General features: G+C 39.7%; 2 protein-coding genes across 3 annotated transcripts in view; one reads left to right on the forward strand and one right to left on the reverse strand.

Annotated features, from left to right (window-relative positions):
• fsip1 (fibrous sheath interacting protein 1) lies at positions 1 to 25,091 on the reverse strand. Its single transcript, XM_063908144.1, is given in 11 exon segments — positions 1 to 565; positions 567 to 634; positions 8,818 to 8,970; positions 19,638 to 19,793; positions 22,347 to 22,466; positions 22,674 to 22,813; positions 23,414 to 23,503; positions 23,581 to 23,659; positions 23,775 to 23,938; positions 24,043 to 24,088; positions 24,166 to 25,091. Coding segments are annotated over 11 exon segments (1,209 nt in total). The 5' UTR covers positions 24,328 to 25,091; the 3' UTR covers positions 1 to 534.
• The window catches only part of LOC134881034 (sushi domain-containing protein 4-like), a 6,656-nt gene continuing 5,430 nt past the window's right edge, over positions 24,507 to 25,732 (forward strand). For both annotated transcript variants that reach the window (XM_063908138.1, XM_063908139.1), the window contains exons 1-2: positions 24,507 to 24,744; positions 25,400 to 25,541. In XM_063908138.1, the coding sequence (XP_063764208.1) occupies positions 25,424 to 25,541 (118 nt within the window). In that variant the 5' untranslated portion in view covers positions 24,507 to 24,744; positions 25,400 to 25,423. The remainder of the gene's footprint in view (positions 24,745 to 25,399; positions 25,542 to 25,732) is intronic.

Raw genomic sequence — 25,732 nt, forward strand, 5'->3', positions numbered from 1 at the left:
TAGTTTAATAGTCTTTATTATTTGTCAAAGTAGACAGACACCCATTCAATGCACATCAGAAATATACAGTACAGGTATTAGGTTCTGTAGCAGAACATTGAAACAAATAGTTAGCTATATTTACATAATTTGAAAAGTTACGTCACTCAGATGTTTGTAAATTCTGAATATCAATTGTGTGGGGTTAACAATATTCTGGTAATTAAATATGTTTAGATCGAGTAATGTTTCTCTCATAAACCCCAGACTAATAGTGCTGTCCTAGGAATTATGCATCTTGATAGGCGTTCTGATAGTAAGGCTCCCAATTGTTTGCGTCTTTCGCTGCATTAAAAATCGCATGCTTTAAAAAAACAAAAACATTTAGTAAGTAATGCAGATATCAAGAATTTTGGGTCAACGTAGTTCGAAAATCATGCTGACTTTTGGGCTTACTGCTTTTGACTTTTTATATATTGAGACATACTAAATATTTTTCTGGCATATTCCATAGTGTGTTAGTTTGGGTATTGGAATGTACAGATTGTTAGAGTCTCATGGAGTTGTTGCATTTTTCTCAAGATCCAGGGTCTGTCAGCTCACAGTCATCCAGCAGACTAAGTATCTGCTCCTCAGTAAGGTCCAGTGACTCATTCTGCAAAAAGACACAAACATAATGTGTGATGCTGGCAGCATCAGGGTCATATATTATTACAGAATTGACAACAGAATATTAATCATAATAAATGTCAGAATCTTTCGTCAATCCTCCTTAAATTTGTTCCAATTACGTTAATCCTTTAGTGAGATATAAAACTCAGTTCTTGACATACAGACATTGTGTATTGAATGCATGACCTGTAATAACAGTGGCAGTTCATAGTATCTATTTCCTCACTCCTCCATTGTGCCTAGTTGGAAGCCGTTCGGGAAAAAACACTTCCAGTTGGATATAACATTTGTTTTTCTTCTGATAAGTCAGACTCCTCACAGGCAGCCTTAAGGGAGGGCATGTGAGTTCAAGGAGAAAAAGTGAAACTTCTTAAAGTAGGTTACGAGGGGAAAGAATTTCAGTATTTTAATAAATGTCAATATCTATCCATGTGATGTGAGTGATGTGCTATCTGGCAGATGCATCTGGTATATCGAATATCTAATTATTATTGGTTCGTAAACTTAAATTCCTTTTCCATAATAACAAGGTTAAACATGACTACTCTACCTGTGAACACATGCTCATTGAGAGTTGGCATCTCTTGGTTTATGAATGCAGTACTTTGTTTAGACAACTGCAGCCCAACAGTCAGTTTGTTCCAGAATCATTAACCCATTCTCAATCATGACATGAGAATTATACCAACAAATGTCTCCAGGAATCTCTGAATCCAAAAGTAATCATTGTCATAATTTTCTCAGCATGTGCATTCGTGTTTCTAGCTCTCAATACTGAACAGAATGTCCCTGGCCTTAAGGAAGAGATGTCTTGATCCAGTTATTTTGTCTTGCATATCCAGACCTAACTCTTAACTTTGCTTTAGCCCGTTGCCAGGGCTGGAGAAAGGAATAGCCAATATTTTTCCATGCCCAAATTGAGGCGGAGGTGCTAACATCCTCATCATGTGCCATCCTGATCATGTGCACACACATGTATGTGTACACACATGTATGTGTACAAGCCTGGACCATGTTAAGTCAATGTTCTAAATTGTGGCCAAATTGTTACACTCCTAGTCTGTGGCAGTATCTATAATCACGATATCAGATTCTGAAGTAAGTCGATGCAAAGTTGTGAAAATGTGATGTGTGTTTTTTTTCTACAGTACCTTCTAAATTAATGTTGGCAGACTATGTTTCCAAGTGTAGTTTAGCTCTGTTTTGGTCAACAACTCCTGAGGGAGATATCTGGCTCTCTAGCTGCTGATTGGCGACTGGGAACTGGCTGGATAGGTAAAACCACTGTAGCTTTGCTAAGTTACCTAAGCAGAAAGACACGAAGCAGAGGGAAAGAGCGAAGCAATATTGTTTTTTGTATGAATATAACAAACAGGATATAAATGTGACAAGCAGTGTTGGGTGTAGCGCGTTACAAAAGTAACGGAGTTACAGTAATGTATTACTTTTTGCTGTAACGCAGTAACATAACGCATTACTTCTGAAATTTGGGTAATATAATACCCGTTACAATTCTTAGTAACACAGTTACAATATATTTTAACCCGAAATGTTTTGTTTCTAAGAATTCACAAACCTCGTGTGACATTCCAACACCAAAGAAATAATTGTGCTGGTAGAATAGTAACTCAGTAAGACTGTTTACTATTGGTTGACGGCTGCAGAAACAGATTCGCAATGGAGAGCTGCAGGCTCAGAGAAAAGAAAGGAAAAAGACACGAGTGCGTGCAGGCCCAAGCAACAGAAGGTCACTTTCTCTGGCTCTGCTGCTTCAACCCTGAGAAGTTAAGAGACTCGGTGTTGAAGATATGCAGCCTCTGTCCTCTGTGGAATCGTCGGCTTTTAGAAAGCTTTTCAGCAAAATCCCCGTTATCACACCAATGACAAGGTGAGCTAACGTTGCCATAGAGACTCGTTCATATACAGCAGGTTACAGGGCCGTGCAGAGGCTCCACTAACATGTTAATAATAACACAGAGACGTCATGTTACCGGTATCAAATGTTACTCAGCACACTTAAACGGAGCATGATTTTAATTTCTAGCTCTTTTCCTAATTTTCAGCATGTACTGCCAGATAGATAGATAGATAGCTTTAAGTATTGAGCTGCAATAAACTACATTTTAGCATTTAAAGCCCTACTTTTGCAGTTATTTTGGTGAAAGTAACTCAAAGTAATGAAAAAGTAGTGTAGCGCATTACATATCAGAGACAGTATTAATGTAATGTAACTTATTACTTTAAAAAGACAGTAATAAGTAATATGTACTGTATTACATTTGGGAAGTAACTTGCCCATCACTGGTCACAAGGGAATGAAATTGGCACCTGCCAAATACAGGGTTTATGTTGGCTGTGAATGGTTCCAATTTTAGTTTAGCTGCTACCATGGCTTACAGGTTTGCTTATATTAATTATTATTTTTAAAGATCAATCCCTACATTAAGAATTCTCAGGGATTAAGGTTATAAAATCTAATCTATACTAAATATTTATAGTGGGTTTATCCCTGTTTCCAGATGAATTCCTAAAAAGGAAACTGGATGTAGCGTTATTCTGCAGTGGTATTGATCTGCACATCTAATCCTCTAAAATAAGGTGTAAAATGATATTTACCTAAATGTGTAATTGTTAATTTTATATTGAAGTATTCAATAATGCAGTTTTGAAATAAACTACTATGAGCTGCTAATAAATAGTTTCTGGCTTTAGGGCAGGCTGATCTCAGCCAACTTCTTTCACCTCTTCCCCACATCCCACTGAGTCACTCGAGACAAAATCACATTCCTGTCTCTCAACTATTCCCACTAGCTGCAGCTAATACTTTTCATCGATCATCTGTATTCCTCCTCCAGACCGCCCTCTGAGCCTCTCCAGTCTCCAGCCCCTCGTCCCTGATAGACATCTCTCACAGACAAATCCTGTCCAGGTTCAAAGTCCTCCTGCATGTAATGACACCCTTAAGGTCACGACAGGTTGGGCCATGTTACTATTTTATGACTAGCAATCATTCTAATGCTGAAACCCTGTCCTATGGACAGAAGACCACATCTTGGATACGCTTAGCTTTCCTTTCATGTTTATTACAATTGACACTCCACTTACAGAAACAGATATTTAGCCTGCAATCTGTAACATACATCTTGTGAGCCATTACTGCAGCTTGAGAATTTCAGCACAAAAAAATCACTGACCAATTCCAGGCATGTCAGTGTTTTAGTCTTTGTGAATGAGGCAATAAAAAGGTGCCCCACTGGCTGGGGAATTGATGGCCAGAAATGCCATTAAGCAGTTCTAGCCAGTTAGTTAGGAAGTACAAGTTAGCCTCTCCAACAGAGGGAAAAGAAATGGAAGAAAGTTGTGGTTTTTTACTGCCGTGACGCTTAAAGTGGTTGACCTCAGGTGCCCTTAATACTAGGGAGGCCAAGGGTGTCTTGGAGGTCAATGACATGTGTTTTTCTGTCTGTCTTCTCTTTAATGAGTCAGTTTAACAAAGTGTTTCAGCTATTTCTGCTCCTGACAGTCCTGGGGTTCAGCTTCCTAACAGACAACCTTTTTATTACGGTAAAGGGCTGTTTGAGGTGATTCCAGAGAGCACTTTGACTGGCTTTATCTCTGAGACAATATTAAACCTGGTTGGAAATTTGTCAACACAGCATTATCATCAGACTAATTCCAAGGAAACAGATGAATAGAGCAGGAAATGATAAAACTTTATCAGAACTGGAAAAGCTTCTGTTTTTAAGCTGCCTTGAGTGGCTTTCGTGCATGCCAACACACTGCAAGAGAAGATTTAAACATGCATACACAATAAAAAACATTTTGTAGGAAGTATGGAAGTGTGTAGCTTTGTGAGCTGTCACACTTGGGCTGGTTTGGTGCTATTCCCAAGCATACATCCTCTGGCATAAAAGTGTGAAATACAAGCTGGAGGTGGAGAATCTATAGACTCACACAACACTGACAACTCTCGTTGAGGAAAGTTAGGGGCCTCTGACAGCTTTATGGAAAGACGGAACACTAGCGCCAATGTTTCACTGCTGAGAAATAAATAACATCACTTGTTATTATCATTTGTGTTGTGAATAAAGTGCATTCGAACATGGCTGCATATTCAAAGTTTTTCCCCCTAATATTGCGCCTATCTTTGTGCGCTGCTTCCCTGCCGCTCAGAGTTGTTGGGTATATTCTGATTGATTGAATCGGAACAACAATGAGGAAACAGATTTGACGTGTCTGCTCATGAACCTGACACATTATTAAATCATTTACTAGTATTATCACAAATGAGTGATATTACAGAGATAAGTTAACAGTATAACAGTTTTTGCCCGAGGCACATCAGTTTTCAGACTGACTCAACCACTGAAATCAGTGAGTCTTGGAAAAGATAAATCCACAAGCACGATATGTCTGGTTATTGTCAGAATGCCAGCATAATAGCTCCAGACGTCTCAAACTGCTCCCCATGCTCTTAGTTTCCCACCTGCTGTCCAGACCCTGCGGGCTCATTGTATCAGTCTCAGTCTGGCCTGCATCCACACACAGCCATGTGCAGAGCAAGTAAGTGTTAGGGAAAACCTCGGCCAATGACCTATTAAGCAACTCTTTACAGTGCAGTCATTCTGACTCTCACACTGCCATTTGTCACTCCTCTTCCTTTTCTGAACCTGAATAGCACCAATGTTGCCTGTGAGTTTAGGGCTCCGTTTACCCTCTATACAGGAAGGGGTCCCGTTCCTCTCCCAACAACCAATGGTAGGGTGGGTAAACCTCCGACCTTCCGTAAAAGATCAAGGTTCCTGCTCACTGTTCTATATCAGTTTCCCACTTGGAGAACATTGTGACAAAGCCAGAACTGTCTTTCAATGGACCACCACGGTACAGCTCCCCATTGGCTCCTGTACAAGGTGCAGGGCAAGCTTACCACAAATGTGGGTTGCTCGTCTTTCAAGGTCACTGACATCAGTCGCATACCTCAGCTTTATCGGTCAGAGACCAGCAGGGCCAGTTCTCCACCAGTGTAGGAAGGAATTCTATTCATTATACTTCAGATGTTGAGACCAACTCACAGGCACTTTCTCCTCCAGCAGACTGATCTCATCACTTTGAATGCATCAAGGTTAGAAGACAAAAACAACCTAGTCAAATGAAAGATAATGCGGACAATAGAGATAATAATTTGCTCAAGACATTTCTTATTTTACATAAAAATATGTGGTGTTGTATATGACTTGCTAAATGAAAACCAAAAATAAAAAGTTGGTTTTTTTCAGGTCATGTACAGCATTAACTCAGGCGGCATTATAGTGTGCTAAGTTAAGCGCAGCTTGTAAGTTAGTCTTACATTTTGTAACGGGACAGACGATTGTTAAAGCCATGCATAGAGAGATGGGGTCATAGTTACTGCATATCACAATACAATCTTTCTAATAAAACAAACATCTATGGCCATGAGTGGGAACACTTGTTGGTCTCTACCACACAGTCTCACAAGAAACTTAGAGACTTGTATAGAACCATACATAATTCTGTCTCTATTTCAGGAGAGCATAAAGTGGCAGACAAGAGAAGACTGTGTGACAAGCCAAAAGCTAAAAGCCAGTAGCCGAAGGTGGACTGCAGAGCAGAGAACAGGGGGAGAGAAGCTGAGAGAAAGAATCCCTCTCTTCATGGTTTCTGTTTTATAGTAAACCTGAAAAAAACCAACAAATGTAGACTTTGTACAATTATGGGTGTAAATGTCTTTAAGTTTAATGTAAATATTTTGTATTAATTATAAATTGATATTAAAGTGTTTTGTTTACTTTACTTGTCATAGTTTTTAATATAATTATCATAGTTTTTAATATAATTATCATAGTTTTTAATATAATTATCTTTGTTTTAAATATATTTTTGAAGAAGTCAGTGTAAAAATGATAGCTTAAAATCCTGTATTTCCCATGTACTCACGAAAGTGCACTGACAAAAGGGTATGATTAATGATGTTAGCAAGGAGCGCCCTGAACCATCCGGCCTCACTGTAAATGTTGGGATTGTCTTTCCTTTAGCAGTTGATCCAGAAATTTAGCCAAATGAGGGTTCAGGAAAAGTAGCACCGATCAGCTGTTAAGTATCACAGTTTTAGCTTTACCGGTTGAACATAACCGTAGGGATCTTTCTGGAAATGTGTTCTGTTTATTTAAAGAGGCGTGTAAGTCATATCACAAATATCTAAGGGCTTTCTGCTCAAGCAAATATTATTAACAGAGAGAGGGAAATAACCTCAAAATGAAAGGTGAGGGAAGAGATTCTTAAGCAAAGAGATGATTTCACTGGAATGAGAGTTTTGTTTGGATTGAGAGAAAGGAAACGCAGGTATGACGCACAGAATAGCAGGTCTTAGATCTGAATCCAACCAAACAGAGCGTTTGCTTTAATAAATCACTTCAGAGAGGTAAATCAGGTAGATCTCAAAACAAACACTTGAAATCTTAACATCATATGCTGGAATCATTTAAACTGAGTTAGAGCAGAGAGTCCTTGGTCACTGTTACAGCGTATAAGCCCAACCTTTTAAACATTTTCCACTTTTACAGTAGGTGCTACACTCCAGCGGCAGCAGGCCAGACCAAACATAGAGCCGCATACTTTCAATTTGGAGGGAGAAAATCTAATATCCACTCTATGCTTGTATGTTTACGTACATTTTTTCTTTTACTTATTTCGAACAAATTCCCTGGACATCACCAACTACTTCTTGGAAAAAGACAAAAAGCATTTAGTACATTTTCAAATAATTTTAAGAAATGGGACTGTCATTAAGAACATCTTCTTATTCAATTCAAAAACTGATCTTTTCTAAGTAATCCTCTTAAAATACATTGGGGATCCATGCACAAACTCTTCACGGATTGTACAAACTTCAGGTACTAATAGTTTGTGAGAAGACATTTGAGTTACGGACGTTACACAAATCAACTTTATGAGTAAACTGGGGCTGTGTGAAACTGTTCAAGAATGCCCTCCCAGACAAATTCCGCATGAATAAATCTTTTCCAACCACAAAACAAGCCCGGTGGCATGAAGAAGTACACACAGTGAGTGTGCTCTTTACATTGCAGTCCCTCGCTGGGTTCAATCATTAAGTGACAGTTTTTAAATACAGCGAGACACTAGCTATACCATAGGTTCAGAGACTGGTGGGTTTGATGTTGTGTGATCATAATGAGAGAACTGCTTCCTCAAACAGAGCCTGGCTTAATTAACGCAAAAATTCCATTTGTGTCTCCATAATTAGGCCAGGAATAGGTTTGGTTGCCTGGCATGGGGCCTTGTTTGATGTAGGGTGTGGCTGCCACTTAAAGTTTTTATTACACCGCTGTTTGTAAGCATCTTTTATGTTTATGTTAGGAATATGTGCATCATGTTGCGGTTCATTGCTGGGAGAACTGATGTGTTGGTGAACTTAAGCATAACACATTTAAATGTGTAGCAGCAGTGATGCTATACCATTGGTGCAATTACAAAGTCAAACCTATCTCAAATGTTTTCCTTTTATTTCGCACAACATTTTAAGTCATAAATGTCAGAGAAAGCAGAAATTAGAGCGATCCAGCTTTTGTTCTCGGGACATTCTTGTGTAGTGTCTTTAGCTACTGACTTTGGGGGGAAAGAAAAACACTTCTTTGGCTGTAACTCTGCTGAGGCTCCTTAAACCAGACTGAGCTCAATGGTTTCTAGGGAACACTGCATAGGGTGGACATCGCATCTCAGTAAAGAATGCTAGCTGGCAATGAAACACTGTGGAGAACAAAAGGCTATCAGTGGAGTATACGACCGTCCTTGCCCTCAGATCAGACCTTGTGCAAAGCAGAGAGAGATATTTATCTCCTCACTAAAACAAATGTAAATCAAACCATGCATTTGAAACCAAACAAGTGTAAGTTATTGGTACAATCAGAGAGAAGAAAAGTTTGGGCCTGCGAATACTTTATTTCCTTTTATCTCCCCCCTGTGAGAATGACACAATGGGCTGTGCACTTGTAATAATTTGTCACACACATGTCATAACGACAACACAAACAGTGTAGGGATGCAAGTGCTTGTGTGAATGTGAGCATGTGTTTTCTTGTGTATGTGAGTGTGTGTGTGTGAGACTGAATGTAGCTGCTTTGAACTCACAGTCATATCTTGGCCCTGGCCCAGGATCTCCAGCTGCTGTTGGATCTCGTGGAGCCTCCTCTCCTGCCCTCTCCTCTCCTTTATATCCTGCAGGGCCTTCTCTCCTGGCTGTGGGTCCCCATCACACTTCCAGCCAACCTCTGAGCCACGGCCCTGACACATAACAGACACGACTGGTTCCAGAGGGAGCAAACATCTCCTTTCACATGTAGATGTGCTTATTGGATTCCCTCCTGGAGCTTCACTTGCAGTTTGTACTAGGAAACTCTTAAAAAGCAATCAAAATCATATGACAATTCATCATAATCAATTCAACTGAAAATGTGCCATTTGAAGAAGTCCAAACACCATCATTGTTGAAAGATGTTGCGATGACGACAATCTTCTTTCCCGTTTTTTTTACTGATTTCCCAAAGCACGTTATAAGACCAGAGAAAGCCCATTACCCGCCTGCAGCCACAGTTCACATGGGGTCCGACATAAATCACACACGTTTGGCATTGTTGCACTGGGTTCACAAAATGAAGACTGCATCCAAGGCAAACTTTCAAACTGGGTCAGAAGGAAATGGGAGAGTCATGCAGTGGAGGGCCATCCACAGACAGCTGATAATTGAGGGGCCTCGAAAAAGGAATAGCTCTGCAGACTGAGTATGATAAACAGCAGGTGATAAAAAGCAACATTATTGTTGCGTTTGTTCGTGAAACTGGATTGAGGATGGAAATGCATGGCAAAAAGGACGATACTATCAAACCTGACCAGTGAGCGACCTGTGGTACAGTCACATTTCGACATCTATACAGATACTTTATAAAAGCAGCAACTACATTGAAAAAATGGTTGGGTCTGGGAGGATGCTGCCAACCGCAGGGCTCTTTTGGAGTGTCAGCCCAGCGCCATGTGGTTGAAATCTCCATCACTCTCGGTTAGTCTGTGAGCCAGCAGGCGTATGCAGGATCTGATAATGTTGAAATAGATGGATATTTCATAATATGTCCCCATCTCAAAAGCGACTTGCATACAGCAAAAATTGTAGGTTATCGGAGACGGCGGCACCCAGCTAAAAACTCAGATTTACTAAATCTATTATGACATGTTTATGATGGGATGTAATCTTAGTTAAACCGGGGTAGGGGTGAGTTTGGTTAACTGGAGCCAGTATGTTGGGGGGATGCTAAAATGAATCCTCGGCCCTTGTTAATAAGCTAAACATACTCAACTAATTCCACATGTTGCATTTACACAGACTTTAGGCTTAACTTTAATATTTAAACCTTGGCAAAAACAAGAAGAATTTTCCTTACTGCGTGTGGCCTCACCTACTAGTGCCCTCTGTCTCCCTTTCAGGGAAATAATGACAGCTTCTATATGAAGACCCTTTCTAAGTGGTCGTTATTCAAGCCCTTAAGTTAGGATTCCCTCATCCAGACTACAAAAGACAGAACCACAACGGGATCAGACTCCTGTTGTGCGCCAGAGTGAAAAACGCAGCGTTCCAACCAGGGAAAATAAAAATTAATGTCTAGCTTTACCACCGTCCTCACACCACTAAATGCACGTTTCTAAAAAAGCCAAAATCTTTGGGAGAAACCGTTTATTTAATTTGGAAACGACAGCTGCCCTACTTTTAAAAACAATAGCAAACTTAAAAATTGTCTTCAGGGCGAAGTAATGATAAAGATATCACTGACCAACGTTTGAATGAATTTGGCATGCCACATATTTTCTTACTAAACCAATTCTCTGTGGCTAAATGAACACCCCATGAGTTCTGGTGAGTGTGAGGGAAAAGTCCACATGTTCTTTGTATAAACCTCACTGATTTGACCCTAATTACAGCAAAGATAGACCGCGGTGAAGTTAGTTTTAGGTAGGAAATTCTACAGATTTTCACTCCAGATCCAGCAGCGTCTTCTTACTCAGTTTCACAGACAGTCAGCAGTCATTGGACGGTTAGCTCACATCCGACCACTCACTCTTGACCACAGGGCTTCACTTAGGGACCATCAATAAATGACTTTTTGAATGCCACAAAACCCATGTTATTTTTAATAACTCCATGCTAGGCTGCTATGTATGTGGAACTGTGCTAAAATAATTACTATATTATCTTTCTAAATTGTCAATAAAATAATAATGTAATTTAGAAAGTGGGCTAAAATCTAGAGTTGGTTCCTACTTGCGCAGTTTAGTAATGCAATGCTGCATTGATTTTGGGGTCACTGTTTCACATGACATAGAAGCTATTGACAAAAATCAAGACTTAAAATTAAAACAGCAGAATCTTCATAAAATATTGAACAAACAATAAAACCCTTTATATTTGAAGTGATATAACAGATGTGATCTTTTTGGCAACCCTATAATACTGCTATGTTCGTGTACTTGCTTTAACTGACAATTGAAAGCTGTATGAGCTCATAAGTGTTTTCTTTTTTCACTGAAGACTTGTAGCTTATAAGTTATCATTTGCAGAACTTTGTTCACAATGTTCCTAAATATATAAATGATTAATCGCGTTGATATTAATGAATAAAACACATTTAGATCAAGGCATTGGCAAGGATAAACAGTCACATTGTAGTAATGATTCACTTTTTGGAGCATACAAAGGGAATAACGTTCCTTGGCCATTATAGACTTCAGTGATTGTCCCAGTAAATTGCAGTTTGTTGAGCTTGCTCTCCTTGAATGTGTGATACCTTTGACTCAGGATGAGGTTACACTGAGTGACTCCGGCAGAGAGACCAAGGTTCAGCCTACCTGAACATCAGCAAAACGCTGTTAATTGGCTCTCCTCGGAGTTGCAACTTGTCCTGATGTCTAAGTTCCAATAATCCATCCCCTACTATCTGTTTCTTCCAGATTGAAAAACATGTCAAACATAATTACCTTTTTAATTTTAGACAAAACTACGCGAGCCTAGTGATGAAATATCAAATGAAAGCCTTCGGGTTTGAATTTGCATTAGTGCCACGAGTTGATGTAAAGTGCATCATTGTAACTATCACGCTGACTGCCAGGTGCCCCATGAAAGTTAACAAAAATAGGAAAAGTCATTCATTCATGATTTGGCAACGCCTGAAAAGCTGCCCTTGTTTCACCTCAAGATCTGACTTACTGGCCCACAATAAGAAAACCATAACGATTTGCCAATTTCTTTGAGCAGAGCCATCATTGAAGACTATTACATTTAATCAAGCATGCATTTTATTCACTTGTTATTCATCTCTTGTGACACTTTCTTTGATTTGATTCTATAAAGGAATACATTAAATGTATGACAACCACTAAATCAATTATTATTATTTAGCGGTTCTCATGGTGACACATCTGCAATGTTTGATTGAGGATCTGCCGATTGAAAAATGTTGGAGATTTACTAATGTTTATCATTCAAAACAAAGACTAGATGCCTCCATCTTGATGTTCTTATTAAAGGAACATCTATCATGTCGCTTTTATTAGTTTTGTTGAAGTGAAGGGAGCCAAAGTTTTTTTTCTCTGCTCAATTCTCAAATTATCAACCAACACATGGTTGTATCTGTGGTGCGATTGGATAATAACAGCATGATACTGTGAGGTAGATGTATTCTCAGATACATCAGGAACACAAGACAAGTAATGAAAACCAGTAATTTGGTAACTCTTATATAAGTGTCCTTCTAGATGTGCCTGTGATGTTGTTGGTTTCGCGTGCTGCCTGTGACGCATTCTAATCACATTGGTTTGTTTGCTGATGATCAAATGCGGGTTTTTTTACCCCGGCCTTGTTCAGGTTTCATGTTTTTGAAAAACATCTCAGATTCAATTCATTTTCTTATTATATCACATTTACTTTTCAGACCTCGAATCAGAAGATCAACTAGTGGGTCTAAAACATTTTGTATTCTCAAATGGCTGACTGCCTGACCCACACAAACCACTCGGAAAGAGCTCGATGAACTTATTCACACAAGACAAGCTGAACAGAGACAGCATGCTCTGAGGCAGCTTCTCCAAGAAAGTATATACAGTTCAATTATAAACGCTACCACATACTCCAAACAAAGTAATTCATGCAACATGTGGTTTTCTCAACCAAGTCTTTATACCTTCAAGTATCTGAAAACAAATATAGATAGACAAGCTGAAGGAAAATAACTACATTTTTGCTAGGGGTGGGGGAAGTAATCAATACGGCATAGTATCACGATAATTTGCGTGGCGATATTGAATCGGTACACAGACTCCAACTATCAGCATTTTACATTTATTAACTATTCATATTGCAAATCCAAATTAAAATTTTTGGTAACAATTGCTTTTTCAATCCACTATATGGTGCTGAGCTTTTTCTTGTGTGGTCATGGCCATGGGTAAAGTCAGTGGGATTGGCAGGAAGTTAGTCAAAACAAAGATGGAGTCAGTGGAGAAAGAAATCAGAAATGTGCCATATCGTATCGCAATACTTAGCATATCGTAAAATCCTGTTTCTCCAGGAAGTGTTTCCTGGAGAAACACTTATGTGATGTGGACGCTAGCCAATTTCAAACAGCAGCTTGTTTTATTATAAAGTAAAACCACAAAATGCCTCATTGGTCTTGACTTTGGCGGCCTTTGTTGTATTGATATAATATAAATATCTGCTGGTTTCATTAAGTCATCCAATCATTAAAAAACAGGCGACGCAAATGATGAAAACAGCATGTTGTTATTAACTGTCTGATTTGGTAACTTAATAGAGTCCAATACAACATCAATTTTATTATTTCTATTTCTTTTATAGTTTATAACCGACAATTTTGTTGCGGTCATTTTATATTAGTGGAAGTGTAGTGTTGTGGAATGCATTTCTTAGAAAATCCACTTTTAACAGAACAATATAATTCACAATGTGATGAAGTGCAGCTGACGGCTCAACTCAACAAAAACATTGAGAGCTTCCCAAACGTAGGGCTGTTGTGTACTTTATGATATGATTGGTAACTGATTGATGAACTGACATTTAAAAAAACTGATTCCTATTGGCTGGAAAATATCCCTCCCTTTATTTTGCTGAACCTGTCTTGTTAACGACCCTTGTGTACGTAGCACTGCAGAGGGACAGTGATGTTATGATGAAGGAGAGCTACGCACAGATGTCTGCTGTTGTTCAGAACAACATGCTCCTCTCTTCTCCTCAGTTTCTCTCTGCTCTCTTATTCTCTGCAAATCTGAAGTATAGAAGAGCTGTAGCTGTGCCACGTGGACCCAGGCTTCCTGCCAAGGCCTGTCCACATGCCTCGCCACGAGCACTCCCTGTGAGAGCTCAGCGGTAAGCTGTTCGGAAGCTAAAGCTGAGAGATCATGACTTCTCTCTTTTTGCCGTATTTCTTTCTCCACCTCTCAGACTGACATTTTGCCCAGCTATGACCCCCAAACATCTGCAAAGTTCCGAGACAAAGGTGCTGTAACACAGATGTCTGCCATACACATTATATACCTGCCTGCATGCTTAGTGCAAGGTAGTGCAAATAGTGTTTATCCTGTACCTCTAAAGTCTCTGAGCTCTGTTATTCCTTCGCCTAGAGCCAGACCTCAAATCCGTCTAATACTGCTTCATAAAAGACAATGGGAGGGTATTTTTCCACCATCGTTAAAATGTCCCAGTTATGACATTTGTTTGTATCTGATCCTTTTTTTCTTCTCCAGAGTTCATGATTTTACATCAGAGTAGGTCAGAGTTTTATAACTTGATGATTGCTTAACATTCCTAAAGTATTAGAAGATTCACTTGTGGGTCATCTGGGCTTTATTCTTTCTTTAAGAACTGAGGGTGGTCTGGAGAAATCACATTTCAATCAAAAAAACATGTTGAATGTGATTGTGGGTTTGAATTTCCACACCACCTGTGTGTTCTCAGTATCTAAGCAGAATGCAAAGAGCAATCAAAGGTTGAAAAATGTTCGGTCTGTTTGAGGTTTTCGCTGCTTGGGTTTGGAAAGTGTTGCATCTGCGATTCCTCCAAATGATAGTAAATTCTTCACAGTATGTTGCTTTTAGTATATGGTTAAGAGAAAATCATCTGGTCACCTCCACACAGCCTCACTTCGCTAAAATAAGGTCATTTAAGGGTTCGCCAAATAATGACACAGTTGAAATAAATTTGAACAAAGAGCTTAAGAAACACGCCATGACAAATATTTATCGGAAGCATCTGGAGGGAAAAACCATCTTTGCCTCAGAAGTTCTTCTTATGAACTTTTTGTGTCTGAGTGACGCATGCTGTTCGTCAGGCACACTATTTGACCTATAATTCAGCTGCCTAAAGTCTTGCACAATGAAGCGAGGCTTTTGTAATGATGGGAGATCAAATATGGAACTGAGAACTGACAGCATTTGAAACCACAACATGTCAGTTTTCATACAAATTAAATCAAATGTGATATAACTTGGTATTGATCCTCAAAAAGCGTTCAACCCAAAGGTGTGGCTAATTTTTGCGTTGCATCTTTTGCACACATTTGCTTGAATTACTTTTGAGTTGACTCTGTCCTTGTTGGTTCGCCCAAGACAACGTATTGTCTCCTTTGACTTTATATGTAACTGTGCCAACATTTAAAAGTTGCCTCATGTTTGGTCTGGAAACACAGCTAGAGACGCTTTTATGCATATTTGTTACATTTGGACAAAGTTAAGCTAGCTGCCAGCTGGCTGCTTCATATATACTGCTCGGACATGACTCTTGTCATTTAAATATTGCCAGGAAAACATTGTCCAACTATGGTGAGCTCTGCCATGCGTTCTCATACAAAGAATAGTGGGTTGTGATAGTATTCTTAAAGGCTTGAATGTTACATATCATAGAGGCAGAAGATTGGCGCATGTTTTATTATTAGCAGATGATTTTTGATGGGATAATCTACTAGTGTCATAATGAGTGGAACAGTGGAAAGTTAGATCTCAACCATGACAGGAAAAGAAAATCTCTCTGAACCACTTAACATAACTGCTTCTGTGGATAACACCAATGGGAGAGGCGTTTATAAGATGACAATAAACCGGGTCTCATGGGAATTATAGGGTGGGGAAGGGTGTGGAGTCAATTCTTTTCAGCCAAGTTAACCTTGTGAAAAACAGCCAGCATGCCACATGACAGACCTGACATCTTAGTTCTCACCATGCCGCTGTAAAGCCAGACTACTGCAAACTATGGGATCCACAAAGGCTGCAAGGATGATATTAAACTTTCATACTAGCACACATTAGAACTCCAACTTTTTCACGGTAATGCACTGTTGAAAAAAACCAATCAATTCACTGGCAAGTTGGTTACCAAGGTGATAAGTGCTGCAGCCAAACTTCTCAGATCCATCTCTTTTGTGAATTAACATATTTCCAATATTTCAGGAGGGACATGAACATCATATTCCAGTGAGGACAGAGTCTTCCTTATAGCAAAGAGGATAAGATCTTTTGTCTTCCTGCCGTCATCGCTTCTAAAAAGAAACACATGTTTCTGTTAAAAGTGACACAGCTCCCTTTTTTTCTCGTACTTTCTAGTTCTGTTTTGTTTCTCTTCATCACACTTTTGAACCGTATAAATATGTTAAGGTCAGCTGGTATCCCGACCGTCTACCCTGGATTCTAACACAGCTTACTCTTGATGATATAAAATAGGAAATAACGTACATTTTAGCGGAACCTAACGTGACCAAAGCTTTTCCCCTGCCATTTAATTATATGACCCGGAATAAATAAGATAAATTTGCTAACTTTCTGCCGACCGCATTGTGTTGGTCGAAAGGGCGTTCTCTGCCCAAAACTCTGCTCTCTCACTTAACATTGGCTGTAGTTAAAATCATGGGTGCTCATCAGCAACCACACAATGTGACTAAATGACCTCATATCCTTACATCAAAATATAGCCACTGATACACAACAAAAACACAGCTGGGCTGTTACTATGCAAGCACAGAAGAGCTTGAAGCCCTGCTGATTACAAGAGTTCAGTTGCATTCAAATGTAGTGTGACGGTGACTGAAAACCATATTGTATAAGGCCATTAACAATTTCGGTGTATCCACACTTTCAAAAAAAAAAAACACATTTGAGAGAATAGCCTAGTTCTGATCTGTGAAACACACAATTACACCCCGATGTCCCCAAACACCCAAAACCAGCTGATTTCGATGACAGAATCCACCTCTTCTGGCTTCAGACTGTGGGTGGGGCAGGCATTACCACAGTGGTACAGTAGGAGGGGTGTACTGTACTGCACTCTATGTTAATCCTATGTGCAAACAGATGTTTTTAATGACAGAAAAGCTATTTCAGCTGAAGGCTTGAGAAAATGGGGGGAAAATGAGGAATGCCAAAGCAGTGGTCCAATGAAAACACGGTTCAAATGCTGTTTTGATTCCATTCAATTCAGATCGTTTGAGGAGGATCGGTATTTACCTGACCTTTTCATCAAGTATAACCTGAGGCAAAGAAAACAAGGCTTTGTCTAATCAAGACTTTCACCATGACTCACCGCGTTGCAGTATAATGAGTGATACTGTGCTTTCACAAATACTGATTCTGGGTTTCGGGGTATTATGACATGGATTTTGTGTGCCTTATCATTCAGTTAGTCAGTATAATAGTCATATGGGAAGTGGAAATAGTCACCGTAAAGTCAAACAATTGTTGTTGTTTTTTGCAGCCTTAAGTTTGGCATTGCGATTTAGCAGTTTTAAGGCAACCAAGGTGTTACAATTAACATTCAATATAGAGATAACCCCCCCCCCCCCCCCCCCTTTTAGACAATTATTGGCTGCAATATGTAATTTATTGGTCTTTCTACCCAGTAAACAGTAGTCTGTCCCCTATGTAGTGACCATTTCTATATATCTCTAAATGAAAGGGAAGGACTTATTCCCTCTTACTCCTCTGCCCTCACCAGCTATGTAATTAGGTTGTGATGGGGTGGGGGGGGGAGGGGCACCTGACTCTCCTCTGTGGCAGTGTCCCGGCTGGTGCCAGGCCTCACAAGACTGCATCCACCCTCACTGCAAGAGAGGCTACTTTCAAAGGCGACTGAACAAGGAATGCACTGGCTGCTCAAAATATCAATCATAACTTTTTGGAAAAAGATCCCGCCAAGTTCTGAGATCACAGATTCAAGCCATGACTGATCCTTTGAGCAAGTGTTGAGGTGAATAACTACCTCATCCATATAGTAAGTGACAGGTCTAAAGTGCACAGAAAACGAGACATCAGCAAACATGGACATCTGGGTTGTGATTTAATATTATGGAGGGCGGTTCCATGGCATTACGTTTGCTGATCACTTTGTGCTTTAGATGTCGACCTGTAGCAAGCAAGAAAACACGCTGGTTCCTGATTTGCCGTCCAAATGGTTTCAGTTAGGACATCTGACTGGTGCAAGCTACTGCAGAGTTGAAAGGTAACCGCAAAACAAAAGCATATTTTCTTTTATGGCCACCTTTTAAGATTTACAGGCACTTATGTGGAATGAATGGCTGGCTCTGAAGGAGATTTATTGTCAGTGCAGACTATCTCTAATATATGACACACCAGTGAGGCAGGATTAAAGAAGGGCAGTGAAAAAGCTAATTTATAAGTCCTCCAGGTGTGATGTTCACCCACTTTTCATTTCAGGAAAACAATATTACTTTTTTTTTAATCATATGAAGTTGAAGCTGCTAACAGTAACTTGAGTGACTGAAACAGTTGTGTCATATGTATATCAAGGAATGCATGCATTAGCCTTTTCAGCACTAATGCAGAGCAGATGATGGATGGATCGATGGGGAATTTTAGTTTCCCTAAACTCTTTTAACCAGACAAGAGGATTAAAGTGTGGGAAGGAGGTTACATAAAGTAACACATCCAGCTGTTGGTCATATAACAGTTTTTGAAGTATTTCATAAGGCCAAAGATTCACTTCACATCATATGTAGGGGAGGTAATTAGACCAGCAATATTCCAGACATGACATAGATCATTTACTATTCCAGCACCAGGATTGAAGTACTGCTGTTTTTTCCTTGTCTACATCCAGTAGTGATAGTGAAAATGGCACCCGAGTTCGCAAAACTGCACTGTAAAGTTTTTATGATTCCGAAAACACAATTTTCCACTGGCAGGTTATACAAATGATGAGCATGCCACCTGGCCTTTAAAATGCTGTTAGATAAGGTACTGAGCTCACCTCTAGGAGCGGGGCTGTACCCAGGACCAAGGCGTGGAAAATCTTTACAGTTATAGATATCAAGTTGCTTCTCCACTGTCTGATGTGGTAGTGACCAGATCATGGTCTAGACTGTGTAAATATACACATAGAACTCAGACGGACCAAATAATAGAAATCCCAGCAACAAAAAAGCTTCTACATGGGCAAAAAAATCTGGTATCATAATGATGGATACATGAAATCTTATAAATGCCTGAATGTATACAAATTGCCATTTCTCATGTGGAAAATGACAATAATAAAGCAATGGGCAAATGCTCTACATTACATTTACTAGGAGCAAATAATGCACAAGAAGCTTTATATAAACGTTATATGGAAATGTTAAAAAAGTGGATGGAAAAGTGAGGCAACCCTCAGTTCCAAATTACAGCAGTACACAATAAGGTTTTTCCCCAGTGACAAATAAGGGAGTAACTCCCTTAGGGTCAATAACAAAAGCTTTTACAAGAGGCTTACTAACCCATACAGAGCTGACCTTGCAAAAGGCTTAACAACCTTGCCACAGCGCCGTCTCATATGGCATTTCATATTCTACATAAATGTTTTCAACTATTTTGTTGTTATAATGAAGACAGTAGTGCAGTTGGATACATACCTGGGTCAGGTTTGTGTACGAGCTGTTCATTGAGGCAAATTCTTCGACAGGAAGGAGAAGGCGCATTTTGAAATCAATGTCAATCAGCTGCTCCAGGTCAGAGGGCTCAGGGGTGTAACCCTGGCCTGTCAGGACTGACACAGCCCACATGTCCCCCTGAAAGGAAATGATTGCAGAAATCAGTCATGGCCCATAGGGTTTTAAGTCTGATTCATTTAGTAAAGCAGGATAAGGAAACATATCTACTGCTTATTTGGCAATTGTGTAACAGTGATGCGTAAAATGGGAACGAGTTAAAGGTCTAATTCTGGCACTTGGTATTCCCTTCCTGATGGGGAACATGCTTTTGATCACTCTTCTAATAAAATGCCAAACTTTTTCCCTCAGTGGATACTCTGAAGTCTTTTGGGAAATATTGGCTCAGTGGTGAGCACATCACAGCCCAGCGATGATAACATGTTGCAATAAGTTGAAGAAAACGGCAAACAGAAGGTTCTATCAACTAGGCAGAACACCCAAAAAAGAGTCAAGATTTGTGAAATGAGATCAACAATCTGCAAGATATATTCTGGTGGAGATTTTAACCTTTGCAGTGGTTTACTCGGTTGTGTCAGAACAGATCAACCTCATCTTCACTCAGGCCTCAGTTGGTCCTTTGTGTTTAAGTCTTCTGACCATTGCTTTATGTCAGTTGTTAGATTAACATATAACAGTAAAGGAATGATAGAATGCCACAATCGCAAAAAAAATATAGAAGTGGTCTCATAGATTGCAGACCTCCACTTAGGCCATTCTATAAGCAAGGTATAATGCTTGTATCTGTTTTGTGACTCAGATCCCATGTTTTTTTCTGTCGTCGATTGCTACACCGTTCACCAAGTTCCATGAAAATTAGGCCAGGATCTGTCCTATAATTTGCTTGACAATGGACAAAATCAAAGCAACGAACAAACTGAACCGAAAATATAACGTCCTTAGTGGATTTCTTTTTTTTTTTTTGCCATGTTAGCACAGATGCTAGCTTTTTTCTGCACCAAGAGTTACATGAGAACATTAAAGACACTTGTTTATGGGATGAACATGAAGCTACTGCCAGCAGCCGGTTATCTTAGATTAGCAATAACTCTGGAAACAGGGAGGACAGCTAGCCTGGGTCTGCCTGCCAAACAATGACTTGTTATTTTTACAGATTTAATAAGCCTCTAATAAATTGGTAATTACTGAGCTTTGGAGTTGCAATATTAGAAGATTTGTGTTACTTTCAGACAGAGCCAGGTTATGTCTTTATGCTAGGCTACAGTAAGCTTATTGTCCCTTGGATGATCTTGATGTTTTTATAAAGAGTGGGATCAATCTTCTCATCAATTCTTGACAGCAATTAAATAAGTGTGTTACCCATGTCAAAGCTTCATTCTGATTCCTTTTGAGATTACACCCACTAATATTCTCCATCAAGTGACAGCTACTGGTGTGCTGCCTCGAGTTACCATAGCAACACAAAACAGTGGAACTTGTTGGGACAAGAATCAACATAAAAGCATGTTAGACAAACAGTAAGCAGCAGCAAGTGGTTGATGTGTCTTGGCCAAAATATAAGTGAAGTCCACAGAAAAGAAGATGCATCACTATCAGAGTCCTGTTGACATAAATAATGTGCTTGCTCCATTTTCACCAGTCATGATAGCATGCCTCGCAATAACAGGAAGCCTTCCTCCAGCCAATAAAAGAACCCAGAGCATCTGCGCTCCCCTCAGTTTGGTATCTGACACCACAATTACTGCAGTATTGTTCTGAAAGTCAAGGTAAACATCATAAATAGAGCAGCAAGACACAAAAAAGACAAACTCTGGCAGGGCTGTCCCGCGGATGTAGAACTGTCGGGGTCAGGCTAAATGGAACCGTATGTGAAAGGTTAGTATGTTCCCTCTCGTTCCCAACAGGCTCTATCTCATTTGACTTCAAACTGGCTGCCAAAAAAGCTGTTAAATTAAATTAAAACTTAAAATAAATAAAAACATTTCAAGTGAGAATAGCGTAGGTGGGTTCACAGGGAAATAGTCTACTGCACCAGGTGGCACGGGCTCTCAGATGAATCATGAAAGAAAACAAGAGGCCTTAGTCTGTGAGCTCTATCAGCACACCCTCTTAATGAGTGCAACAGTAGCTTATATTAGGGCTATATGAAAGATCCTGGCCTCTGGTTTCACAGAAACACCATGGAGGGAATTATTATGAAAATGTGATAACAAAATTAATCTATAACATGCGGCATTCCATTTGAATTTCAGATGCCACTTGACATCTGGTTTGTAATCTGAACTGCATTGAGGAGTCAGAATTTTCTGCCCAGTGGCTGCTGAGCTGCCAAGCAGCCATTAAAACATGAAAGCCTGACCAATGTTACTCCACGTGCTGCTTCAAAGTTTCAGTTAGAAAACTGCGTTAGATTCTAAGTCTAACAAAGATCAATTATCAAAACATTAACTGAAATTCTTTAAAAAGGTTGTAGATGAACAATAAAATTAACATTTGGTTCTTTAAATAGTTCATTTAAAATGTTATATTAGATCAAAATGTTGGTGGAAGCACAAGCAGTGGATTGTAATCATCTGCTTCTCGCATAACACTTGAGGGGGAAGTATTGAGGAACTTAAAAAATAGACTCATCTGGCAGCATATGTTGTATGTTAGAATTTCAGGTCAATCTACCTCGCTGTCTGCACCTCTGGCACTGTCCTCTTCATCTTCCTGTTCTTCTCCGAGCAGCTCGGCCAGACGCTCTTTCTCTGCCTGAGTCAAAAGCACTCGGTCCCCCTCACTACTTACTAACTTCACAATTTGGGGAAAAAAAGAGAATGGAATCATTTCATCATAAACATTTTCATTGTTCTTTTGTGCCCTACTATGCTTAAAGTCTCTCTCTTGAACTAGAAAAAAATCATTTACTCACTGGGAAAACAAGCGGTTGAGGGACTTGCTCTTAGTCATGCGATTTACCCCAGCACTGCATTTGGCCCAACGTGAACTTTGACATACCTCAATGTTTCTCTTGACAAAGTCCTTCTGTTTTTTCTTGCCTTTGGAAGCTCCACAGTGGCTGCCTTTAAATTGCTCTTCCCCAGTCTCCTCAAGGTCTTGTTCAAATAAGTCTGTTGAGCTGTCTGGCGTCTTTTCACCTGTCAGGCAATGCCACACTTTAGATTCCAAAAGGCTTTTATTCCAGCCAATGCTGATAGAAATCACAGAATTACTATTAGTAATTTTTCAACAATGGAGTTTTATTCGATCATCTGATCCACATGATTGTAGTTTGCAGCTGCCCAAATATCTTGAAATTGTGAAATATTAATAGGTGTGAACCCATGCTTGAGCTAAAGTGTAAGACGTTAAAGCCCCTATGAAAACAAGTGGACAATCAGTCTAAATGTCAGCATTTAGACAGAAAAAAAACATCACAGTTTCTTGTCTGTTGTTTTTTTGGGGGAAAGGTGTTTTTCGTTTTCCCTAGGGAATCAGTATCACCAAAAGCCACAAGATCTTGATCAGGAAATTGTTCATGAGTTGCATAGTGGGTAATAGTGTTATACATTAACCTCTGGAAAATTAAGTTTTGTGTCTTCCCCAGTCTACCATGAAAGGAAAAAACAACAGCTTTGTTTCCCAAACTAAGGGCGCCACCATGTGTCAAATCTAGGTAATACAACAGACAACATAGATCTTAAGACTTAAAAAAGGCCTTCTGCTTTTGATTTCATGTTTGGTCCTCATTAACTCACTTTTTTCCAAGTATTGGCTATCTCGGGTTTGCTCACAGTCAGGAACCTGAGTTTCAAACACAGGCACAAAATTGTCCTCCTCTTCTGTTCCTGAAAGATACAAAAAAAAACATTTCAAATGTCTCACAGTGGCTGTGTCTGATCTGTATACTCAGACCTTTGCTTACCAGTGGGTGCTTCCAGAGCCAAAAACAGCCTTGTGTTCATGGCTTCTTGGGCACATTCAGAGTGACCTTCACGATTATTCTGCTGCAGAAAAAAGTGTTAAATTATACCATACTTGATGTGAGTGATAAATGTTTCAGTAAAAAACTAAAGCAGAACTGGTAATGTTTATGGAGTGAATGCAAACAATGTCTACCATGAGCTCTTGCCAGAGTTTAGCTTGAATCTCTTTCCTTTGACGCTTGACTTCTTTTTCAATGCAAATCTTTGCAGAAAGAATTTCATCAAGTCGTCTCATTTCCTTGAAGGCCCTCTGAAGTTGGGGATTTTCATTTTCTTCATTAGTATCTTCAATGGGACCTAAACATTCACAAATATTATAAAGAGTTATGGGACCATGCAAAAAAAACAGTGTAGGCTATTAACTTCTTCATCAGAAAAATTGGAATTAGCTTTGTCAGTACCTCTGGATGAGGAGCTGATTGTAGTTTCTTCATAACGGCTCCCAGTCTACAGGGTGAAAGGGATTTGAAATCTAAATTTGTCAAAGTCAATGACCATGAATGTATCTTTTTTTACTCAATTACCTGAACATCAGTAGCATCGTTATTCAAAACAACCAGAGTAAATGGAGTTGTTGTATCAATTCTTTCACCATAAGTCAATGACACGCTTGACACACGGCTGCCTGTCTGCTCACTCGATGCAGGTCGAGAAATGTCATCCAAAGTACCTTTGATAATTTCCATGGTGCGATTTTCTAAAGCTGCATTTCAAGAAGTAAAAAGACAAAAAGGAGTCCTATTATTATATCGCTGTTGGTAAAGTAAAACCACTTGTCTCCTTGTGTTTTGGTAACTATGGACGCAAACAGTCCCGGATGTTGTAACTATGGAAATATGCATTTGTTACTATGGCTCCCGGAGGGATTTGGGACAGCAAAGCTGATGCTCCAATCGATGCTGCTAGCTAGCGTAGTGGGTAACCAGCTAGCTAGTAGGGGGCTAGCTAAGGGTTAGCAGTAGCTGCATCGCTGCGCTCGATTATTAGATGATATATTCGTTTCATTAGTAACGTCAAATGTCGCCAGTGAAGCTTAGATAGTGTTAATAAATGTCTGCAGTGTGAGAACGCGAAGGTGGAGGACTCCAGGCCGTGTTTTTGTGGTAGGTAACGCCAACCAACGAGCCATTTGTATGTCTCACTAGCGTTCGCAAGCTTTGAAGGCTAATATTGATTGTCCGAGGCAGCTAGCCTTACAATATAAACCAGCTATGATGTGCATCGTTGAATATAAATATTCGATAGGCGTTTACACATTTGCTAGTTGCTAGCAAGGTATACTCCACCCTGTCCACTCGGTGTGTAACTTTGTTTTATTTTATTGTGGCCTTGCTCCCTGTAACGTTACCAACGTAGCTATTTATGCAACAAGGAAGCACTGGAAATGGGTGTGTAGCTTCTACGATAGAACCACTCACGAACAGGCCGGGTAATATTTGATATGTGGGCGACATTGTTTGCTAAAGACGTTGCTGCGTTTACATAATTAACTGTATTAAAGGGAGCAACTGACATGGGTTTTGCAAAAAAAAACCAAAAAACGCTACCCTGTAAATGTTCTTTGCTAGGAAGGTTTTTTTCTCAGTGCTGTCATTGTACAAAAATCACACCCATTTCGCTGGAAGCTGTCCAAAGCAGCTCTGCAGAGTACCTGCGCCAGCCAGGTGACAGCATATGGTCAGGGCTACGGGTGATGCTTTTTCCTTATGAGATATTTGATAGCATTTTTGTTTTTACAATATGTTTTGATCATACCAGGTTGAGTTGACTCAGCGGGGAAAGATGTGCGATGGAATGATACAGTCAACACCAATTGCCCTGTGGGCCCACACCTCATCCACCAAACGGTTCTTCTTGTTGCTGCTGGTACTGACTGCAGTGTCCACTGGGCAAGGGTCAGGTAAGGAGCACATATATGGTTGAACACTCATACAAGGCTAAACATTTTGGATTTTATCTGTACGTTAACCTTTCTTTTTCCGAATATTAATAAAAGGATCAGATCAGCTTTGCTATATTAAAGACAAAATGGTTGAAATGACAACAATCCTCTCACAGATGGGATGTATTGCTTGTCATACTGCACAGGGG

Source organism: Eleginops maclovinus, chromosome 19 (assembly GCF_036324505.1).
Source record: "Eleginops maclovinus isolate JMC-PN-2008 ecotype Puerto Natales chromosome 19, JC_Emac_rtc_rv5, whole genome shotgun sequence".
Lineage (NCBI taxonomy): Eukaryota > Metazoa > Chordata > Actinopteri > Perciformes > Eleginopidae > Eleginops > Eleginops maclovinus.